At 34.9% G+C, this 24,085-nt stretch overlaps 1 protein-coding gene across 4 annotated transcripts in view; it reads left to right on the top strand.

Moving 5' to 3' along the window:
• Positions 1-24,085, top strand: part of LOC123703696 (heterogeneous nuclear ribonucleoprotein L) — a 332,552-nt gene that overhangs the window by 252,066 nt on the left and 56,401 nt on the right. For 3 of the 4 annotated variants that reach the window (XM_045651779.1, XM_045651780.1, XM_045651778.1), the window contains exon 3: positions 22,252-22,337. In XM_045651779.1, the coding sequence (XP_045507735.1) occupies positions 22,252-22,337 (86 nt within the window). Of the gene's footprint in view, positions 1-22,251; positions 22,340-24,085 lie in introns of all 4 variants that reach the window. The other variant, XM_045651777.1, reaches the window with a different exon arrangement.

Genomic DNA, 24,085 nt, shown 5'->3' with positions numbered 1-24,085 from the left:
AACAATCATACAAAGTTTTCCTCTTTATAATATTAGTGTAAATATGTTAGTTTATATGTATGCGTTTAATAGCGCCAGTGCGAAAGCCGCGACGCAACCGCCGCAAGGCAACAAAAGGCGTGCGCTTGACGTGTTTTGAAATTCATAAACGCGCCCGCCCGTCTTTTTGTGTCGTTCTGTTGTTCAAATTGGAATAAGGCTTTGTCCGTACGTTGAGGTTTTTGAAGTACTTAGATTTATGCGTTTTATACGCGACTCAGTGGAATAGGCGGTTTTAAAAGTGTGGAAAGGTATTGTGATGTCCTAGATATTTTATTTGGTGTGATGAAGCTTATGATGATATTATGGCATGTGTTTAGCGTATTGATAGAAAAACTGCGTTTCTAGGAATATAAAAATATTTTTAATTTCACTCTTATTTTTAATTTACCTTATCCAAAAAATGTGTCTTCTACGTTATTTTCATATCAGACTATCGTCACATCAAATATGCTCGTTGAAAGTTTAAACTGCGATTGTATTATAATCGTTCGTATACTTAAAGCCTTATTTTCATATATTAATGCAATTTTTGTACTGCGCCTTGTACCCTCATTCGTGAAATCTTTTTTCGGTCAGCTGCGCAGATTGCCAGGTGGGGTATATATTATTTACCACTCTTTGAGAATAATTGCCTCGGCCCCGGGCTGGTGGTGCTTAAATATTTAGAACCGCTGCCGTCTATTGGTGGATTACTATAAGGGTGGTAACACTTGCGACGCGGCGATTAAAAGTCGCATGGCAAGGAAGTGTTAAGAAATAGTTTTAGATTAAGCTAAATAAACTTGACGGTTTAGCTGTAAATTCAAACCATCTCAGTTAGAATTAAAGGACGCATTAAATTTTATGTGCTATTGAATAGTAATATCTGGAATAAATACTTATTTTAGGCAGTATTTGGAAATGCGTGAACCTACAAAATTTTAGGGAACTATATTTTCTATCACCAAAATTTATATTTGTCATCAAGTTGTATCACCTAATAAATAGATCTATCACCACGAAATATTTTCGTTCTCAGATAAACAAAAATTGTTCCCAGGTATGAATTATCAAATTAATGTTAATATATTTGTAAAATAAGAGATCGATAACCAATAAAATTATATTGCATTACATGAATATAAACTTCGTTCTTATAATAACAGTTTTGTTACTTAAATAATAGCTCTGTGCTCAGAATGGTAGATCTGTCACCAAATAAATCGATTATCGATCCCTGACTGCGACTCCTTTTTATTTGATATTTTGTCACCTATACAGTAGTAACATTTTATTTCGTTCAGATAATAAATTAATAGTATTCGTTATCAATTTAATACATCAATTTATAATTATAATGAAAAAATGATCAAAGGGGCGGAGACAAATTGGCGCGCTTTAAAAATTGACATGTGCAAACATATTAACGGATTAGCCATACGCTTAAAGCTGGCCAAACCCCCACCAGAAGCAAAAAAATGTGCTTATCGGCCAGAAAAGAAAAAGGGGGCGCCCTTCGAAATCCAAACCAGCGCTGATTATTCAGTGATTATTGTTTTTTAACAATAAATATTGATTATTTTAACTTTAATTAAGTGTTTTATATACAATTATGCTAACCATTAGTCAGCTATTAAACCAGAGCTGATTATTCAGTGGTTATTATTTTTAAGAATAAATATTGATTATTTTAACTTTTAGTAACATAATATGATTTATTGGTGATCTCTTTAAATTATTTTGCTTAAATACTTATTAGGACACACCTATTATAATACATACAAAAACATTTATATGGTACTAGACCTTATATCTCAGGATTTTAGGTGATTTATTGTGGAACTGATTTTGCATTGTTTGGTGACTACATTTTGGTGACAGATCTACTATTTTGAGGACAAACCCTATTATTTAAAAAACACAAAACTAATTAAATTGGTGATAGTTTAAATGATATCCAAAATTTTATCTAGATTCCATCAGCCATTCTTGCGTAAAAGTGTTAAAACAAACTTCCCATCATCACAGACTTTCACGTTTCTAATTTAAGTCAAATGGAATAGTATGTAGCAATGCAGTCGTTAAATCGCACGTCTATAAACTGCCTTATGGTAGTCGTGATGATGGTTAAAGTTTAAATTGAACAATTGCACGGCAAACCGGTTTCGCTGTGGAATACACATCCTAGGAGGGGTGGGGGGAGGGGGTAACAAATCACCTGCTAGACGTGAAAGGAGGCTGTGATAGTTTGATTTGAAGTTACATACAAGAGGAATAAATAATTAATTACTTGAATTGAGCTACGTGTAAAACAATGTTTGAAGATAAGGGTACATCATAACAGATAAATAGTAAAATTTAATAATTTAAATTATGGTAAACCGCTTTTAACATAGTAGTACCACTATACTGAATAGCTATAAAATGTATTCAGAAACAAAAAGAAGTTTGTTCGATTGTAATGGTTGTCAAGGTAACGGGACATTTATTAAATCCAACGTGTGACGAAGGGTCAGATAGTTGATAAAATGTATAAGAATAGGTCTCATAAAGGATACAAAATACATATATTTTGTCATTTTATGAACATTTCCCATATGAATAATACGTAGGTATTATTAGTTTTGGTAGCTACGTGTGCAAAACATGTAACTATAAACAGATATTATCATAAACAACGTCTTCGTTTTAAAAGCAAATTGCATCAAATTGTAAACTGTATATAGTAAAACTTGATTATTATAATCAAAAGTACATCTTTTTACTTTGACCGTTCTAAGAAAATAACAAATTTTCTTTAAAATGTATTATATAATATGAAGCGTTCTAAGAAAACATTTATTATGACGTCATAATTTGAAAATGTGAATCAAGTTGATTATTAAATAAGTCAGTAAAATGTTTGCGTCATATTCTGACAGTTAACATAATTTCAGAATATTAAGTACAATTTAAGTTTTCAAGATACAGTCATGCGAAAAATACACATTAGCTCTTGAAATATTTGTAGACCAAGAGCCATGCAGATTTTTTTTATATTCTCACTCTTCTACAAAACATTTGATTGTTTTATTAATATTTTACGCTCAAACTTTTTTAAGTCCATAACATCATCATCATCGCTTTAATTTAACTGTTTCAATAACAGTACCAAAACATATTTAAATGAAATAACAGTTCTAAGAAAAACAGTAGGTACATATTTTTGTTAAATCAATCGTTTGTTCGCATACAATCAAATAAATAGGTGTATAAATAATTAAATAAAATTAGCTCTGTAGCTTAAAATCTATACTAATATTATAAAACTGAAGAGTTTGTTTGTTTGAACGCGCTAATGTCGGGAACTACTAGTCCGATTTGAAAAATTCTTTCGGTGTTGTTAGATAGCTCATTGATCAAGGAAGGCTATAGACTAGATATTATCACGCTACGACTAACATGAGTGGAGCCACGGGCACGGGGGTTAAACCGCACGGAGCAGCTAGTAATATATAAAATATCTTCTCCAGCTCTTGCACTATTCAAGCAATTCAAAGCAAATATACGAATCGTCTTGCGAAACAAAATATAATAAACATGCAAATTATCCGCCCAGCATTTTTCCCACAAAATATGGGAAATGGGGAGATATAGGGGGAAATGGGGGGAAGTGAATTACACGCGAGGCGACTGTATTGCTGTAATTCTGCATTTAAATTGAATTATAAATGATTGCACTGTAATATACTTGATGTTGATTTTTTTTTTTCGTTATATTAGTGAATAAACGAGTTGCTTTACTGTGTTGAGGGTTCCGTATAATATGGTGAATTTGAAATTTTCTGTTTCGCTTGCTGTTTATTTTTTAAAGAAGGAAATTTGTATTGTTTTATAAATATATGTAATGACGATCAATTTTCCGTAGGTAATGAGAAGATTTATTTTTTGTTTTATGTACAACAGGTACTTTAAAATACCACCGTAACCTATACTTAGCATATGTGTATTACAGAAAAAGAATATGATAACCGCAGTTTATAATGCTTTTTCATTATAATTATTTCTCTAAATTGTGGCATTAGGAATGTTTGTTTGCAAAATTAATTTTCTCACTAAGAAGGAAACACAGAGGTGATTAATTTTAATCGTCCTTATTTATTCATAGTTACATAATTAGGGTTCGTCGGTGAACCGCTCGCTTCGTGAATGTTTGTGTCCCGTTTTATTATTCATTAGTGGGTTCCGTAGGTATACAACATACATTTTTTATAAAGCTTGAATTATGGTTAATTTTCTTACCTGTTGCGATGTTGTGTAATATATGGAACCTACATATATTACACAACATGTTGCTGTTTGGATTTTAATCTACTGTTTTCTTTAAATATATAAAGAAAACAGTAGTAGTAGTAAAAGGAATTAATTTTATATTTTTATACCTATACGGCTTTTAGAATAATATTTTAAATAAAGATTTTCAGATGCTACATACATAGTACCTACCTATATAACACTCAAATACATATAATAATGTGACCTGTCGATAGAAAAATTAAATGCGTAGTATATCATAATTAAAAAAAGAACACGCGACAATCGAAAACTGTTAAAAAGTCGCAACCATGTTTAAAACTTCATCTTTAAACGGGTAATAAACTATGGAATCTCGGTACAAATAAAACAAAAAAATACGAATAAAACGCATCCCGGTTACTTTGTAAATGCCGGCACTCGATACCCGGCCCGGATCGCATAGTAAAGAACTGTGTTTGCCGTTCCGGTGCGATTTTGTATTTATTTCGGCTAGGTGCGGTGCACACTGTGCGACTTTTTTGTTGCATGTTTTTGTCGCACTGTTTGTTGTTTATTTTAATGTTTGGCTGATTAAATAGTTAAAGGTATTCTTGCCTATTAGCTTATCAATATATTTCTTACAGTTTAGTGGGTAACATTTTTTTTATTTTTTAGAACTGGTGTTTCTTAATTTTATTTATTCGGCTGTGATTTGAAAAACCTTTTCCAAATTATGTACCTACTGCTATTACAAAGAATACAATATAATAACAAATAAGTTATATTTTGGATACGATAGAGTAGAAAATAATATGATAACGTTACTACTTCTGCTTTACACTGTCCATAGTAGTCTATGGACAGTATAAAGCAGAAGTAGTAGTAGTAGTTTTTTATCCAGATAAACATTTTTCATACATATAGACACTTTAAACCAAGCGAACAATTCCGTATCCTAAATCATTTATTTGATAATCCTAATATTTTTCTGTTGTTAGTTCGAATAGTAAAAATTAATCTGGTCAGTTTATGGCCAACCGTTGTTTGGCATAAAATCGCGACATTTAATCGTCGGCCGTTGTTTTGCATAAAGTCGCGCCGTGAACAGCAATCTTTATGGATAACTAAATCCTCTCGGGGGATTACTGGTGGGTTTTAAAGCGAGCACTGAAAATCGTTCGCTTTTTGCATTTGACATGAGAAAGTTTTTTGCAATGTCTTTATATTTTATGCCGGTCACTTTTCGTAAATTCTTGTTTACCGATCTCCGAGGTAATGAATTAATGTTTGAGATATTTAAGCGACTTAAAAGTTTTATACTGTGGTGATTTTGTAGGTAAAAGAATAGTTTTCATGTTGCTAATTTGACTCTCAATTATCTAATACTAGGGTAGATCATTTGAGGCGATGGAGCGGGGATTTAGTCCATTGTCCGGTGGGATGAGGAGGCGTGAGAAGTGTTCCGCTCACGCCGCTCCATGAGGGTAGAGCTGGCAGGCTCTTAGCTTGTTTGGGCCCGGCGACGGGCTGCCGCTGATGGGGTCACGGATGAATTCTACACATACCCGTGGCCCTGTCGCTGATGCGGCTTGACGGAACACAGTGGGGTTTTGTTCGGTAGGAATCCGACATAACCCACGGCCTCTTCCCCGGAGACCGTGGGTATCTATGCAAGATTTCCCCACTAAAAAAAAAAAAGGGTAGATCATTTGAACGCGTATTTCCCGCGTTCCACTGCACGTATCGCGATGAAACACACATTCGACAAACCTATTCACACCTATGCTATAATTATTATTATGATGATTTCTTATCCCTTAAAAAAATAACATCATTCATCCATTGCTTCAATTAATTAATACTTTGGCAATTGAACGAATCTAATTATAATAAAATAAAAAATAGACATCCAACGCTACAACGTGAGATAAATAATTATACTAGTAGTACATAATTAATTATATTGTAATTAGTTGTTCCTGCGTTTGCGTATTACATAATACATATTATGATTATGGTATAAGCGAATCCCGAAGGCGTGCTATGTATATAAATATATATTAGTATAGGATAATGGTCCCCGGTGTTTTGAGATGTTTAATTAGAATAGGTAGGTACGGCATGTGCCTTGAGATAATATCATTGTTATGTTTAAATATTTAGCTTATGTACATACGCACCATACTTTGAAATACAGTAATCTCCTATGTTTGTGAATAAAGTTTTGAAGAATAACAATTAAACCCATCAATCTCTACCATTATATTCGTAAGAGCCTAAGGTAAGAGCATAATCAGTATTTAATAATGAAGAAACAAATGTACCCACACAAAATGAGCGCAACCCATTATTTATAATTAACGACGTTGACGATCGCTTTAATTTAAACCTACATTATTATTAATTAATATATCTACTGTAAATTGAATTCCGTCCAATATTAGATGCAACCCACGCGTATGCGTGATTCAACGACTAGGTTATTTGCGAACACTAAAAACGTATAAAAAAATACGTGTGGCACTCGAGGACTGCCGCGGTAAAGCTATTGCATAGCATCGCATCGCTGTGCGCATATTAGTATGGATTATTTAATAGCAAAAACCTACTCCTCCTTTTGTCACAATCGGTTAAAACACTTGCCAGCTCGTATCATTGCGATCAAAGCATTCTCAACTGACAGTTCACTTGATGTGTTAATCGTAGACGGCAGACGCTAATTATACGAGCGTTTACCGGGAATCGAACCCGCACTCATTACTTTGTATGCGTGACTGGTGACTGATTGGCTGTCGTTTTGTCTTTGTGTTTGATTGTTTTAAACGAGGTTTATTAGATGAATTGGTTTGAGATTGTTTATTGCACTAGTTTAGGTACCAATTAAATATGTATTGATTTTGTTTTGTTATAATCTATACTAATATATATATATATATAATATTATAAAGCTGAAGAGTTTGTTTGTTTGAACGCGCTATTCTCAAGAACTACTAGTCCGATTTGAAAAATTCTTTCGGTGTTGGATAGCCCATTTATCGAGGAAGGCTATATATCATCACGCTAAGACCAACAGAAGCGGAACCACGCGGGTAAAACCGCGGAGCGCAGCTAGTATTCAAATATTATAAACCAACCAAAACAAAGTGCTCTCGCGTTCCCAAACCAGCTAAGCATCCAGAAACATATGCTAATGTGTCGACTTGTTCGTCTCGTTGCAATCCTCATTGCATACTGCATGCACTGTAAGCTTGGCTTTGCGATAATCTCATACATCTTTGTGAAATGTATGTTAAGTGTGAGAAAATAGGATTCAAAGTCGATTGGGTGTTTTTTGTTTTGAAGATTTGTAGGGGATAAGATGGGTGGTTATGTTTGGATGTGTTGTCAGTAGATAGTTTTGATTAATTCGGTAAATGTGGGTAAATAGTAATTTAATTTGTTTATTATGGTTGTGATATTATTAAGACCATGGTACATGTAGTATAAAACAAAGTCGCTTTCTCTGTCCCTATGTCCCCTTAAATCTTTTAAACTACGCAACGGATTTCGATGCAGTTTTTTAATAGATAGAGTAATTCAAGAGGAAGGTTTTTGTATATAATTTATTTGGTTTAAGACGAAGTGTGCGAAGCCGCGGGCGGATAGCTAGTAGATAGCATTATAAAATCTTTGTCACAATCTTTGATTCCTATAAATCTTTTTCTTAAATCCGTATCTTTACTCATGTGTTTGACGGCAATTCTTTTGATTTCTCAGTATTCAATAAAAGACGTGCTTCCAATCCAAAATCACCATATAAACTAACTCCTGCACACTTATAACTTTACCAAATCAATGTTCATCTACCCGCATAAAAACTAACACAAATCATACAACTATAACACTCATCAAAGACAAAGTTAAATAAAAAACATATCATTTATTCATTTCCCGCTTGACGCTCGAACGTGTCGGACGTATCCGCTGTTAGTTGCTTGTTGCGGTCAAGTTGTAGTTGTTAACTTGTGCGTGTAGTTGGATAAATTGTGTTTTATTTGTGTTGAATTGTAAAGGAGATGGTTGAGTTCGTTTGCATGGAGTAGTTAAGTACAGTTTTGCTTATGAAGGCTATTTAGGTATAACTGTAACAAAATAAAGAGCTATTTTGCAGAGATTATAACAGAAAAGATTTATGAAATACGCACTCTGAGTGGCTAATAATAATTAAAGAAATACTAGTAATAGTTTATCTTTAAAACGGTCTTTAAAAGCTGAGTTTTATAATTAAACGAAATATTCTATGTTAGTTCGACACAAAATTTAAGCAAACTTCTGCGCGGTCAAAATGTTGATGGGACGTAAAATCAGTTTTTGTTATCTATACATAATCTATACATGCTTATGCTATAACTTTCCGCTATGCCAGACTCTAATACCAAGTTAAATAGTTCACAACAAGACTAGAGCTTTAAAACTAAGCCCGTACAAACCGCGGTAGTTACATAGATAGATAGATCATTATGAGATTATGTAACATTGTATTTTCTAGGGTTTGATTTCAGTAGTTCAGTCTCCCCGTGACCACGCTCGCTGTAAAGTGTTCGAAACGTCGGGAAAATAATATAATGATTAAATCGCGTTTAAAATCCGTTAAAAAGTCTTTAATTTCTTATGTAACATTATTATGTCGCATACGAATATTTCAACTGAAAAGTATTCGCACATGCTCCGCCATGTCACAATATGTCCGCTGCATACACGGTATAAATCATTACGAGACGTAACAGATGTTTTTGTTCGGCACAGTTAAATACGTAGAGTCGCACACGAAACAATGCGATTTTGAACCTTATTACAACGTAATAAGGTGTATGAAATGCAGTTGTATAGAAAATGTTAATGTTGTGTTTTCATTCGTAGAAATTCATTTTAGAGCTGAGTTCACAATTGTGTGAATTTACAACGAAATGACAAATTATTGGAGTATTTAAAAATTTGTTCAGTTTTTTGATTGGAGTGTGTTGAGAGGTTGACTTGGTAAGATGTATGTTTTTTTTTCTAGACTAGTAAGTAATGGCGGGATTATTTAGTAATTTATTTGATTAATAGATACGTTTATCTTTTGTTCTTGATGCGAATTAAATTATGAAAAATGTAACATCTGATTTGTCTTTATGATGATTAAGCAACTTTATAAAGATCGTATAGGAACGTATTTTTTGAGAGTTCATCAACTTTTTGTTTATTTATTATTTATTGACCATATTTTATATGTATTGACCTATTGAACATTGTTGAATGTATTTCTAAGTATTATTATTTTTAATACTACATACTACATATAATAAATCTGTAGAAGGGTCAATTCTGTACATTGAAAATATTGAAAAAATAAATACCAGGGGGTGTTACTGGATCGATACCAAACCCAAATATGTGATTAAAAAAATTTTTGTCTGTCTGTCTGTCTGTCTGTATGTGAAGGCATCACGTGAAAACTAACGGTTCGATTTCGATGAAACTTGGTATAATTATACCTTATTATCCTGGGCGTAAAATAGGATACCTTTTATCCTGGAAAAATACGTAGAAAAAAATTAATCTTAATTTTTCAGTTTTATCCATAGACGTTGTTCTGTAGAACCGCGAACACACGTTGCGTATTATTATAGGCCTAGCCGTATTTGGGTCCAATAGATATTTATAAGATGTCATTGTCAGAGTTACTCAAAATGGAGAAATAAACCATCCACGCGAAGACCGACATCCGCGCGGACGGAGTCGCGGGCGGAAGCTAGTTTAAAATCAATTTAAATGTCTATTATTTAATATCTATTTAAAACATAAATTTTCGAATGTAATGCTCATTCGACCTTGAATAAATCTTTAATATCTAAATAAGTTATCAAAACTACACACATTTCAAGCGAAACAGCATCAATAATAACTTAATACTTTATGCGGGTAGTTGCAAAATTTACTATCACGTGTAGCCTATCGCGTCCAACGCTTGCAGTTTTGACGTTAATCTGATGGGAAAAGCCAATAATCGAGATATGAATTATTATAGAACACTCTTGATTTACACTGTGGTCCTAGTACACATTGACTCGAGTATTGGAATGTATAAAATATTAACGTACTAGCAATCCCCCCCGGCTTCGCCTGTGGTACATGTTTACGTTTTCTCTGCACAAGAATCATCCTCGTACCTTCAAGGAATATTATAAAAAAAGAATTATCGAAATCAGTCCACCCGTTCACGTGTCATATGGTCATGGGACCAAGGGAAATAGGGATTCATCACTACATAGTATAAAACAAAGTCGCTTTCTCTGTCCCTATGTCCCTTTGTATGCTTAAATCTTTAAAACTACGCAACGGATTTTGATGTAGTTTTTTTAATAGATAGAGTGATTCAAGAGTAAGGTTTTAGTATATAATTTATTAGGTTTTAGATAAAGCGGGTGAAGCCGCGGGCGGTAAGCTGGTTTTTATATATGTATAAAGAATAACAAATTGTATATTTTGTTATTTCGGTATATCCTCTTGAGATGGAAAATGGTAAAACTATGTTATGACGATTCAAAAGATTTAATTATTTGATATTGAGTTTTGAAGTTAAAGATTTGTGACGGATTTAAATAACGTATTATTATTTTTTTGGATTACATATTCTGTGTAGATTATGTGAAAATCTCGTTTTAAATTCGGTAAAATTTTCTTATTTCTAAATGTGTAAGGGCCGATTTTTCAATCCTTTGTTAAAATTTATCCGTCCAATAAAGTATTACACGAACATTTTAAAATGTCACCTGTAATCTGTCAAATACGGACAATTAGAATACATTTTTGAAATTGTAGTTTAATACGTTATTCGATGTATAAGTTTTAACCAACGATTGAAAAATCAGCCCTAAATGATATTAACGTAATATTAAACAGAAGAAAACATTATTTTTAGCTGTTATATATCTACATTTCTAAATTTAAAAAGAAAACTTCGATGAAGGTCCGATAAAATTCTAAAACAACCCTCCAATCCATGCAAGTACGTATGTATGCGGCTAAGCGACCAGCCGTCAACGAAAATGATATATCGCTGCAAGCCACACGTATACATTCCCGTGTAATGGGCAAATTGAATCTGAAAGCCGCTTTAGAGTCCATTAAAGCGGCTTCATTATGAAAAATTGCAGCGCTTTATTGTACGGAATGTTGTAACTTTGAGCGGGAAAAGTATTTTGTATGGAGATGTCTATGGAATTGTGGTTTGTTTTAATTCTCATAGTATAACGGTGCATTTACATCTAACGAACGTAGGGCAAGAGCATTCTTTCGTGATAAAAAAATATCTTTATTGAGTACAAAAATTGATACAGTAACATTTAAAGTGTTTTTTTAAAGATGGATCTCCGTTTACCAGTTTTTAGGTAGTGTAAAAAGAGCTGATTGGATCTGTATGGAATTTAAGAATTTAGAGATAGATTATAATCCAGATTAGCAGATAGTTTACATTACGTCAAAGTGCTTTGATGTGTAGCGACGAATGAGTTTGTAAAAAACAATCATATCGCTTAATTTAGTTTGAAGTTTGAAGCGAGACATTATTGGTGGAAAAGCACCCTTAAACACGATTGAAGTGGGACTTTCATCTAGTAAAATAATTTAGAAGTCCAATCTTATAATGTTATACTCATAGATATATCTCATTGCTTGGCCAATAAATTTACCCTATACCCGAACTAAATCCAATCCTATCCATCTCAACAATATGTGATTTGTAATAGAAATAAAATATTTATTTCGAATAATGGTAAAGCTCGGACGTACAAATCGTCCGCTCCGGGGGGACGAAAGGGGGAGGGGAGAGGGCCACAACGGGGAATACCCCGATTGAATTTAAATCTATTCAACTTTATTGAAGAAGATTTTGTAGTATTTCGTTCGTTTTATTTTATACGTTTCAAATGAAGTTGAGTTTGGAGTTAGGTTTTTATTCTGTGATCGGATGATGCATTTTGTTATTTGATTGTGGATATTACTTGTAGAAAGAATAGGTCGTTATTTAATTAATCGCAATACATGAATAAAACGTCACAAGTTTTTTACTTTTAGATTTCTTTGAATTGATTGATTCTTTAATTTCTACGAATGATATTGTTTTAAAAAATATGATAATTCTTATATCAACGAAGATTAACATTTTTCAAAGCAATTTATATTTCTTCCCTTTCTTAAGTTATTGATAATATTATGTTAATATGTTTTACCTTCGTACTTCCACTAGCTTTTCCCGCTTATATTATAAACCCGAAAGGATGGTTGGATAGATGGATGGATGATTGTTATTCTTTCACGTAAAAACTACTGAACCGATACTAATGTAGTATATACAACTCCAACTTCCATCCTCCCTACTTCCATCCTCCCCACTCCCATACTCCGCACCGCCATCCTCCCCACATCCATCCTCCCCATTCCCATCCTCCCCACTCCCATCCTCCCCACTTCCATCCTCCCCACTTCCATCCTCCCTACTTCCATCCTCCCACTCTCCCTACTCCCATCCTCATCCCAACTCCCATCCTCCTCCCAGCTCCCAGCCTCCTCCCAACTCCCATCCTCCCAACTCCCATCCTCCCCACTTCCATCCTCCCCAGTTCCATCCTCCCCACTTCCATCCTCCCCACTTCCATCCTCCCTACTTTCATCCTCCCACCCTCCCAACTCCCATCCTCCCAACTCCCATCCTCCCAACTCCCATAAAATGGTTGGTTGCACCTAAGAAATTAATTGCTACAGCCAATAAATCAGACACTTATCCATTTAAAATTCACATTATATCGAGTGCTCTTCACGATATATTTTTTCGTTCTACTCGAAAATTCGAAATACAGCAAGTTGTTCAAAGAGCTTTGTTTTAATTAAAACCGTTGGAAATGTAATAAGTAGGAATTTATGCAGAAAATGTGCTGACGCGGACGTTCATACAGTTGCAATGTTGTTTGATACTTGGATTTTTAACTTTTTAACACTCACGTAAATACTACTGAACCGATTCTAATGTAGTATATACAGTGAAACCTGGTTAAGTGAGACATCAAGGGACCTGCAATGTCGTTTCACTTATAGAGGTATTCCACTTACCCAGTGTCTCAGATATACAGGTATAAATTAATATCTGTCTCATTTACAGAGGGTTCCATTAAATAACTTCAGTTTTTCACGTAATGATAACGATTGTAGCTTTCGTTTTGACATTTTTCAAATAAACATCTGTATGATAGTGAAGCGAAACTAAAACTGAAGGTAATTGAAGCTCAAAATTTGTACTTACACGTACTTGGAATTACGTGTGGAATTTGTGGTTTAGAATAAGAATGAGTAAACAAACAATGTTATCTCAGTTATAGAGGTTTATGCATATAAAATGTACTCGCTGTCTCAGTTATAGAGGTAACTATGATGATAAATCGAAAGAACAAATCCCAGATATAGAGGTTTACCCCGTCCCACTAACAGAGGTAATTCAGTGCCAAAGTGTTGGGACCTCAGCATGAGTTCCAGTTATGGAGGTTTCTCACTTATCCAGGTCCCACTTAACCAAGTTTCACTGTACAACTCTCCATCTCCCATCCTCCCCACTCCCATCCTCCCCACCGCCACCCTCGCCACTCTTATCCTCCCCATAGTCATCCTCCCTACTTCCATCCTCCTCCCAACTCCCATCCTCCCATCCTCCCCACCGCCATCCTCCCCACTTCCATCCTCCCCACTTCAATCCTCCCCACTTCCATCCTCCCCACCGCCATCCTCCCCAATTCCATCCTCCCCACTCCCATCCTCCCCACTTCCATCCTCCCCACTCCCATCCTCCCCACTCCCATCCTCCCCACTTCAATTCTCCCCACTTCCATCCTCCCCACCGCCATCCTCCCCAATTCCATCCTCCCCACTTCCATCCTCCCCACCGCCATCCTCCCCAGTTCCATCCTCCCAGCTCCCATCCTTCTACCAACTCCCATCCTCCCAACTCCCACCTTGCTCCCCACTTCCATCCTCCCCACTTCCATCCTCCCCACTTCCATCCTCCCTACTTCCATCCTCCCTACTTCCATCCTCCCACCCTCCCTACTCCCATCCTCATTCCTACTCCCATCCTCATCCCAACTCCCATCCTCCTTCCAACTCCCATCCTCTTCCCAACTCCCATCCTCCCAGCTCCCATCCTTCTACCAACTACCATCCTCCCAACTCCCACCCTCCTCTCAACTCCCATCCTCCCCACTCCCATCCTCCCCACCGCCATCCTCCCCAATTCCATCCTCCCCACTCCCATCCTCCCCACTTCCATCCTCCCACCCTCCCTACTTCCATCCTCCCACCCTCCCTACTTCCATCCTCCCACCCTCCCTACTCCCATCCTCCCCAATTCCATCCTCCCCACTTCCATCCTCCCCACTTCAATCCTCCCCACTTCCATCCTCCCCACTTCCATCCTCCCCACTTCCATCCTCCCCACCGCCATCCTCCCCAATTCCATCCTCCCCACTCCCATCCTCCCCACTTCCATCCTCCCTACTTCCATCCTCCCACCCTCCCTACTTCCATCCTCCCACCCTCCCTACTCCCACCCTCATCCCAACTCCCATCCTCCTCCCAACTCCCATCCTCCGCCCAACTCCCATCCTCCTCCCAACTCCCATCCTCTTCTCAACTCCCATCCTCCCAGCTCCCATCCTTCTACCAACTCCCATCCTCCCAACTCCCATCCTCATCCCAACTCCCACCCTCCTCCCAACTCTCATCCTCCCTACTTCAATCTTCCCCACTTCCATCCTCCCCACTTCCATCCTCCCTACTTCCATCCTCCCTACTTCCATCCTCATCCCAACTCCCATCCTCATCCCAACTCCCATCCTCCTCCCAACTCCCATCTTCCCCCCAACTCCCATCCTCCCAGCTCCCACCCAACTCCCATCCTCCCTACTTCCATCCTCCCCACTTCAATCCTCCCCACTTCCATCCTCCCCACCGCCATCCTCCCCAATTCCATCCTCCCTACTTCCATCCTCCCCACTCCCATCCTCCCCACTCCCATCCTCCCCACTTCAATTCTCCCCACTTCCATCCTCCCCACCGCCATCCTCCCCAATTCCATCCTCCCCATACCATCCTCCCTACTTCCATCCTCCCACCCTCCCTACTCCCATCCTCATCCCTACTCCCATCCTCCTCACAACTCCCATCCTCCCAGCTCCCATCCTTCTACCAACTCCCATCCTCCCAACTCCCATCCTCATCCCTACTCCCATCTTCATCCCAACTCCCATCCTCCTCCCAACTCCCATCCTCCCAGCTCCCATCCTTCTCCCTACTTCCATCCTCCCCACTCCCATCCTCCCGACCGTCATCCTCCCCACTTCCATCCTCCCCACTTCCATCCTCTCCACTTCCATCCTCCCAGCTCCCATCCTTCCCCCAACTCCCATCCTCCCAACTCCCATCCTCCCAACTCCCATAAAATGGTTGGTTGCACCTAAGAAATTAATTGCTACAGCCAATAAATCAGACACTTAAATCCATTTAAAATTCACATTATATCGAGTGCTCTTCACGATATATTTTTTCGTTCTACTCGAAATACAGCAAGTTGTTCAAAGAGCTTTGTTTTAATTAAAACCGTTGGAAATGTAATAAGTCGGAATTTATGCAGAAAGTGTGCTGACGCGGACGTTCACACAGTTGCAATGTTGTTTGATACTTGAGTTTATAACTTTTTAACACATAGAGGTGTTTAGCGGGTATGGAATGTGAAGGAAAGAAGTATTATCAATTATGTATGGTGTTTATCTATTTACTTATGGTCTACTGTAGTATTATTGGTCTTATCTTATCAATATATTCTTAATTTGTATACAAATGTCGGTCTTATGGATCCAAGCTATCTTCAGCCAGGCAACCTTCAGGCAAAAGATAAATATATACCAATCCACTGTATGTGAATGTTTAAGAGCAAATAATTTAGTAATTTATATAATTCATTTTTTTATTTTAATATTTAATTTAATAATAAGAGAAAAAGAACACTGGTTGTGAGGTGTCTTATTATTTTAGGGCTGATTTTTCAATCCTTGGTTAAAACTTATTCATCGAATAACGTATTATACTACCATTTCAAAAATGTATTCTAATTGTCCGTATTTGACAGATTACAAGTAACATTTTAATATATGTTCGTGTAATACTTTATTGGACGGATAAATTTTAATCAAGGATTGAAAAATCGGCCCTTATTCATTTAAATGATACCTACAAACAATAAACTCTTTACCTATTTTAAATTAACGAACCTCATTTGTAGAATTTCCTAATTATTTAAGCGGCTTTGTGGAAATTTAACTAACTACGTAGTATGTATGTATGTATGTAGGTACATGTATGCTGCAACTCGGTATTTCACAGCTTCTACTGAGACGTAGCAAACAGGTATTACTTTTAAATATTCAGTAGCGGTTGCCTACGTTCGCAAGTATGAAGTTTGAGAATAAACTCGTGAAGGAAAGGTAGGGGTGGGTTTTATGTCGTTGTGTACTTGTGTAAGTATGTGTGTTTGTTTATTAATAATGTATGAATTAGATACTGTACCTATAGTAAAGTAAATGAGGTTGTTGTATGTGAGGTTTCATGAGATTGGTTAATTATAAGTTAAGTTATCTCGTACACACCGTGAAAAACACTGTGATTTTGAACTAACGTATAAATAAATATCCCAGTAAAATTTCACATTTCCACTCGACTCATATAAACAGCAAGCAGCATGAGGTTATATTGACATCATGACAAATGCCATCGAGTCCCCACGGAGATGAGTGTTAGTGCATCCATTAGTTGTGACCTAAAACTAAATGCCAAGGGATGTGGAATCGTCACTCTTAATATTGGCGGGATGACGATGTATAGCTATTTAATGTAGGTATAAATAGAGGATGGAATTTACTATAATATCTCTTCTAATATTTAAAACTAGCTTCCGCCCGCGACTCCGTCCGCGCGGATGTCGGTCTTCGCGTGGATGGTTTATTTCTCCATTTTGAGTAACTCTGACAATATATATCTGAGTATCTGAGTATATCTATTGGACCCAAATACGGCTAGGCCTGTAGGTAATAATACGCAACGTGTGTTCGCGGTTCTACAGAACAAAGTCTATGGATAAAACTGAAAAATTAAGATTATTTTTTTTCTACGTATTTTTCCAGGATAAAAAGTATTCTATTTTACGCCCAGGATAATAAGGTATAATTATACCAAGTTTCATCGAAATCGAACCGTTAGTTTTCACGTGATGTCTTCACATACAGACAGACAGACAGACAGACAGACAAAAATTTTTTTAATCACATATTTGTGTTTGGTATCGATCCAGTAACACAACCTGCTATTTATTTTTTCAATATTTTCAATGTACAGAATTGACCCTTCTACAGATTTATTATATATGTATAGATTATCTATATAAGTATTTGTCCAAACCTCTTCCCTCATAGAGGGGAAGAGAGGCCTTTGCACAGCAGTGGGTCAGCCATGGCTGAATAATAATAAAATAAAAATAAGTATTTACTTAAAATTATATACCTATATATATTAGTAGAGGATAGAATTAGCTCTAGTAGTGGCTAGATTCAAGGATACCAAAATCGTCGCCTTACTCCATGACGTGACGGTAATGCCATAACGCGACCTTGAAATTTTACGCTCAACGTGCCTAAAAGAAGCCAAAAATTAAAAAAAAATCATTAACACAAATGAAACACATTTAATATCCCACTTTACTCTCCATAATTAATTGCTACAATTTAAACGAAGACAGTACAGATTAAAAACATACTACCACAGTTGATTTATTTCACAAATCTAACCTATTTCGGTCTTCAAAAAGATAAATCTCTAATCAGTCTTAAACATGTGTTAACAGAGTGTCACGACAAAAGAGAGTTTAGCTCCGCTTTAGCGAAGACACGGTTAAGACATGGTTTTAATTTTAAATTTCGAACGTATTTTGGGTGTTTAAACGTAGGTAGTTTAACTAGACATGATTGTGTTGAATTAGGGTTTAATTTGTTTTACTTTTACAACTTTTTGTTGATTTGTTCAGTTGTCAGTAGTTTTTATTTAAAACGACGTGTAAACTTCCGAGTGACGAATTTAGATCTTTACGAAACTATTAACTTTTAACAAATTAGTTATTTTATTCAAACTATGAAATTAGGAATTGTATAATCATTAATCATGTTCTTAAAAAATTAAATTATAAAGAGGAAAGGTTTGTAATTATGTATGTATGTATGTATGTATGTATGGTTTTCACGCATAAACTACTGAACCGATTTCAAAAATTCACCACAAATCTTTCACCATTAGAAAGCTGCATCTTCACCGAGCAATATAGGCTATATTGCATTTTAAAAAAAAATAGAGATCCTTACCATAAATGCAATAATGTAACCCAAGGTGTAAAAAATTCCTTAGTAAAAATTGTGTCATCGCGTGCGCTGCGGAATCTATTTCTTGAAGTACGAGGATGGTTATGAAAAAAAACGTAAACATGTAGGTACCACGGGCGAAGCCGGGGCGGACCGCTAGTATATACCTATTGTAGATATCTACCTACATCTATGGAAACGGGTTGTAAATGAAAAAGTCAGCAACTAAATTACTTTATCCAAAATAAATGTAATAATTTGCAAGATTTTTTCCTTATATCTACAACTTACTACAACAAGAAGTTATATTCTTTTTAGTGCGATTTTTTATACTTATGTACCGGTTAAGGATTTGTATAAAAAAAGGCATAAATCGTATAAAGGGCCGTGTAGGACTACTTTATTCTTATAGATAACGGCAAAACGAATGTTCTTATCAGCACACATAAGTTTTGTTTTACCTTGCAAGTGTGTAAGTATTTTAAATATGTTTCTTTACAAATTCACGCACGTGAGCAATGAAATATTGAGGAAAAACATATTTTTATGTATTTTTTTTTACTTGTATGTGATAATAGGTACCTAGCCTACCTTACATGAGTTATTTTTCAGTATTTTGTGTTAACACACAATAAGGGTACATATTCATCGCATGATATTTTTTAATCAAAATGGATGATAATTCAGTAAGTTCGTTGTAAAGCTTTTTGTAAAATATTTATTTTGTCGAAATAAAAATCTAAAATATGTATTTCTACCTATTAACATAATACCAAAAGGTAATATTTCGTAATTAAAAACTACAACTACATAATAAAATCAATAATGCTCTATAAAGTTTTTTGACTTGCAACGGGGAAAACCGCAAGACCAAACTAGTCAAACCCAAACTGTTAAACGTCTAACTGCAGGCGAAGTCAGTGTCCGAAACAGTTTATAACTTTGTAGCAGCTTCGGGATGTATAATAGGTATATAATATAGACTGGGGTATGTTAGTAATTTGATGTACTTTATGCTATTGATGAAATATGTAGCACCTAAGTAGGTATATGTATACCTAATTGGGTAAATAGTAAAATTATTTCTTTATTAAAATCATCGGGTCAATTGTGACAGCAAAGGATTTTGTGAAGGTGATTTTTTTCTATAGGTTTTAATTGAAAACTTATTTTGTCGCGAGAAAGAGGCTGCAAAAATATCATGAATTTTCAATTTATGTAGTCATAAGTCACATTATCACTGCTTCAATAATTGATAAAGGAAAACATTATGACAAAACCGTCATTTTCAAGGACCAAAACTGCTTGACCGATATGTATGACATTTTTGTGTACATAATCCATACTATCCATACTAATATTATAAATGCGAAAGTAACTCTGTCTGTATGTCTGTTACTCAATCACGCCTTAACTACTGAACCAATTTGCATGAAATTTGGTATAGAGATATTTTGATACCTGAGAAAGGACATAGGATAGGTTATCCCGGAAATCCCACGGGATCGGGAACTATGCGGGTTTTTCTTTGACTGCGCGGGCGATGCCGCGGGTGGAAAGCTAGTATTATATAAGTTTGAAACACTTTACGACTTCTTCTTATACGTTTAGGTGTTCTTGCTGGGTCAGCTAGTTAACAATACAAGATTTTTTAACTCTATATTTAACGTGAATAACATAATTATAACACTCGACATGAAATTAAATTGGCTTGCCAACTTTCTTCGCAGCATAATATTTTAAATTATATTATTTAAATGTAAACGTTTTTCCTTATAAAATTTCTGCTAAACTAAAACTTATAACAATTTCAAATATATACTTGTGAGATGGATTTTTTTTTCAATAATTAAATGCGGTTAAGTTTTTCATAACATGACAGTGTAAAATGAATAAATTGGATTAGGCTTAATTCCAATATTTTGATTTTGTTACTTGCTCTGGGCTACGACTTTGCTTGCGTATTTATTTTATTTTGGTTATTTATAAAAAATACAGGTACTTAGGTACCTAATTACAAAGCGAATTAAAAATGAATCCATTTCGTTTATTTAGTTCACATTTTACACCCTACTCATTGAATTTGCATATTATGTGAAAATAGAATATTTTTTGTTTATTTTTATTTGAATTTATAGATATAAAATGGCGACATCACGTACAAAGAAAATACAAATATTATTATAGTAACACATGTTACAATTTCTACAAATGTAAGGAATACGTGCTCTTTTGCTTCGTATTATTATTGGCATTAGGGGTGGTTTTAATAAAATTTGTTATTTGATTAACTATCTTTAGTTAGCGGTTTTGCTTGCTAGGTACATCAGTGAAATGGATTGAATGAATGAAGGAAAAATTTATGCCTACGGGTGTAATTATTTTTTAGGAGTAGGCGTTTTTAGGAGTGACAGAAGATATAACTTTTTATTGTGACTCAATTTATACTTGCGCTAAAGCATTCGTACATATAGGGATACTTCGTACGATTTTGTGAAATAATTGTTGAAACCGGTCTAGCAATTTCTGAGATCAGTGCGTGCAAACATACGAACTCTTTAGCTTTATATAGATTATCATGAACATAGCAAATAAGTTAATTCATACAATTCTTTTGGTATATTAAGTCATTAATTCCATCACATCATACAAAATTGTCTCCCCATTTGTTAACCGTTGCCACCGCTTAACATTTTAAACTCGTTCAAACAAAAAGCGCTACAGCGACGCAAAGCGCTGATGCAGCTTTCACACGGACAATGGTACAATCAGCTGTGTGGTCAAGTTACCGCATGCCTAAGTGTGTATTGTATAGGAATTAAAGTTACGAATTTTATATGTGACTAGCTGTGCCCCGCGGTTTTACCCGCATTGCTCCGCTCCTGTTGGTCTTAGCGTGATGATTTATAGCCTATAGCCTTCCTCGATAAATGGGCTATCTAACACCGAAATAATTTTTCAAATAGGACCATTAGTTCCTGAGATTAGCGCTTTCAAATAAACAAACTCTTCAGCTTATTAGAATAGATTTATTGTGTGGTAATCGCGTAAAATCATACAAGGAAAAACTATGTGCTAACTGATATGCTTGGTACAGTTCGTACTTTTCGATAAACGTTAATTTTATCTGTATGTTAGTTGATTTTCAATGAAAACTCTAGTTAAAAATTCTGCATTCGTAGAAATTGTTTCGTGTCGTAAATATTTGAGATTGAAAATTAGATTTTAGATTAAATAAAATTTGCTATTTGAACTAATTAAAATGTTCTTAGATTCTTAAAACTTGCAATATTTCGTAGCTTATTCTGTACCATCCAAACCACGCAACGTCGGCTGTTCTTAATTATTTATTTTTTCCCAATTTTTAACATTTTTCATTTACGCTCCTATTGGTTGTAGCGTGGTATTTTTATTGAGAAACTATAGAATAAATAAAAAAAACATATTTTAAACCCGTTATAAAGTTTTTTTTTGCTCTTTGTTTCAGGATGTCGTACACACGATCAGCACACCACACGGCCAAGTGCAGAGGATTGTCGTCTTTAAGAAGAACGGCGTACAGGCGATGGTTGAATATCCTTTTCAAAAGAATTTATGTTATGAAACTTTTTTGAATTTTTTTTGGTTTTCATATTGAAAAAAATGCAATGTGTTAAAATAGACAATATTATAAAGTTGGTAAGTTCTAGAAAATTAAGACAATCGACGTTAATAAAAGCGATTACCTTTACTAATTATTATTTTTTTAGCAAAAAACTGAACCGCCTTCGAAGTATCAGATCTGTACAATTTTTAACTGAGACCAACCCGCAAAGCACTAGCTTTCAAAATATGAAAAATCGTTAAAATCGCTTCACGCTGTCGCTCCTCCTTTTTTTTTGAACTAGGTTGAAAATATAATAATATATATTTCCAAGTTATTTATCATTATTCTGACATCAATCATATTTGAAGCTATAGCCTGATAACACAGATTTAAAAGCAATTGTTGGTGTATCTTCAAAACCAAATCTCATAGGAATAAACCTCTATATCGTAACATAAAACTAATTTCAAATCGTGTCAGCTATAAAAATAAGTGTTATACGCTCGTCTACATATATACAAAAGTAATACGATCAGTTCGTGTGTAATATCGTTGGATACACGTGTAAAGCTCTCAAGAGAAAAACCATATAATTCTAAACCGAAGGTGTATATTTTTCAACGGCGTAGCGTATGCGGTTGGAGTTGTAGCGGATATGATTCTATTTATTTTAGTGTATAAGTGGGAATAAATGAAATAAACTATAATTAAAAATAATCACAATAGGTAGTTGTGACGTTAATTGATTTAATAGAAACTATGGTAAATTTTAATTAAGATAAGGTCTAAATTTCAAACTAAATGATTTCTTACTTCATCACAGATGGATTTAGATCTATTAAATAGTTATTATCTGCATCAAATTTTTAAATGCAACATATTATGTGATATTTCATTACAGTAAAAAATAAAAGTAAAGTATAGACTTTCATTTCCAGAATAAATATACCTACAAAACTAGATATTGTCATTAATAAAAATAAAAATCGTATGAAATATTTAATCAACTTGCTCATAATACGACCATACCCTTATATTTACCCGCAAGCACCTATCGTTAACAGTGAAAAAAGGGCACATAAATACACACTCGTAATGTTGATAGTGGCTTTTTATAATAATATACAAGTCGACAATGAATACAACTAAATATAATCCCTATTCATAAAGGAATAAGATAAGTTTCTCTATGATATATTTGTACAGAGCTAATGTATGCAAAATTGAACTGTACGGTAATGTAATAGGGTCGGTTTTTTGTTGTATGGAAATGAATACTAGGTGTCTTCGATACACATTTCATCTTTAGGTGATGAAAAAATATGAAGATGGAATGGGGTCGTGTTTTGTTTGCGTTTTTAGGGTTACGAATAAAATAATGCGCTGATATATTAGTTTTTATTATGGTAAGATAGATATTTTTAAAACATTACGAATTTAGGTAGGTACTGAAAAATAAGAAATTCATTTTAAGTAAGATTTTTCAAAATAAATTCTGTTGTAGGTAGTTTAGTAGTTCTGTTGTAGAAGTTAGTACGTATGTACTTTGTTTTTATGGTCATCACTGCATAGTTCTGATAATAGTCAATAATACGAAATTTTACGTAATTAATGAGTGAATAGCTCTTGAAAATACGCGCCTGGAAATTACTTTACATCAAGAAATAACACCCATGAAGATTGCATCAATATATTTTAATTATTATACTTTATTATTATATTCTTAGAGATCTCT

The sequence above is a fragment of the Colias croceus genome, chromosome 27 (assembly GCF_905220415.1).
Source record: "Colias croceus chromosome 27, ilColCroc2.1".
NCBI classification, from domain to species: Eukaryota; Metazoa; Arthropoda; class Insecta; order Lepidoptera; family Pieridae; genus Colias; species Colias croceus.
Note: the sequence above shows the minus strand (reverse complement) of the source record. Positions and strands in the feature narration are given on the sequence as shown.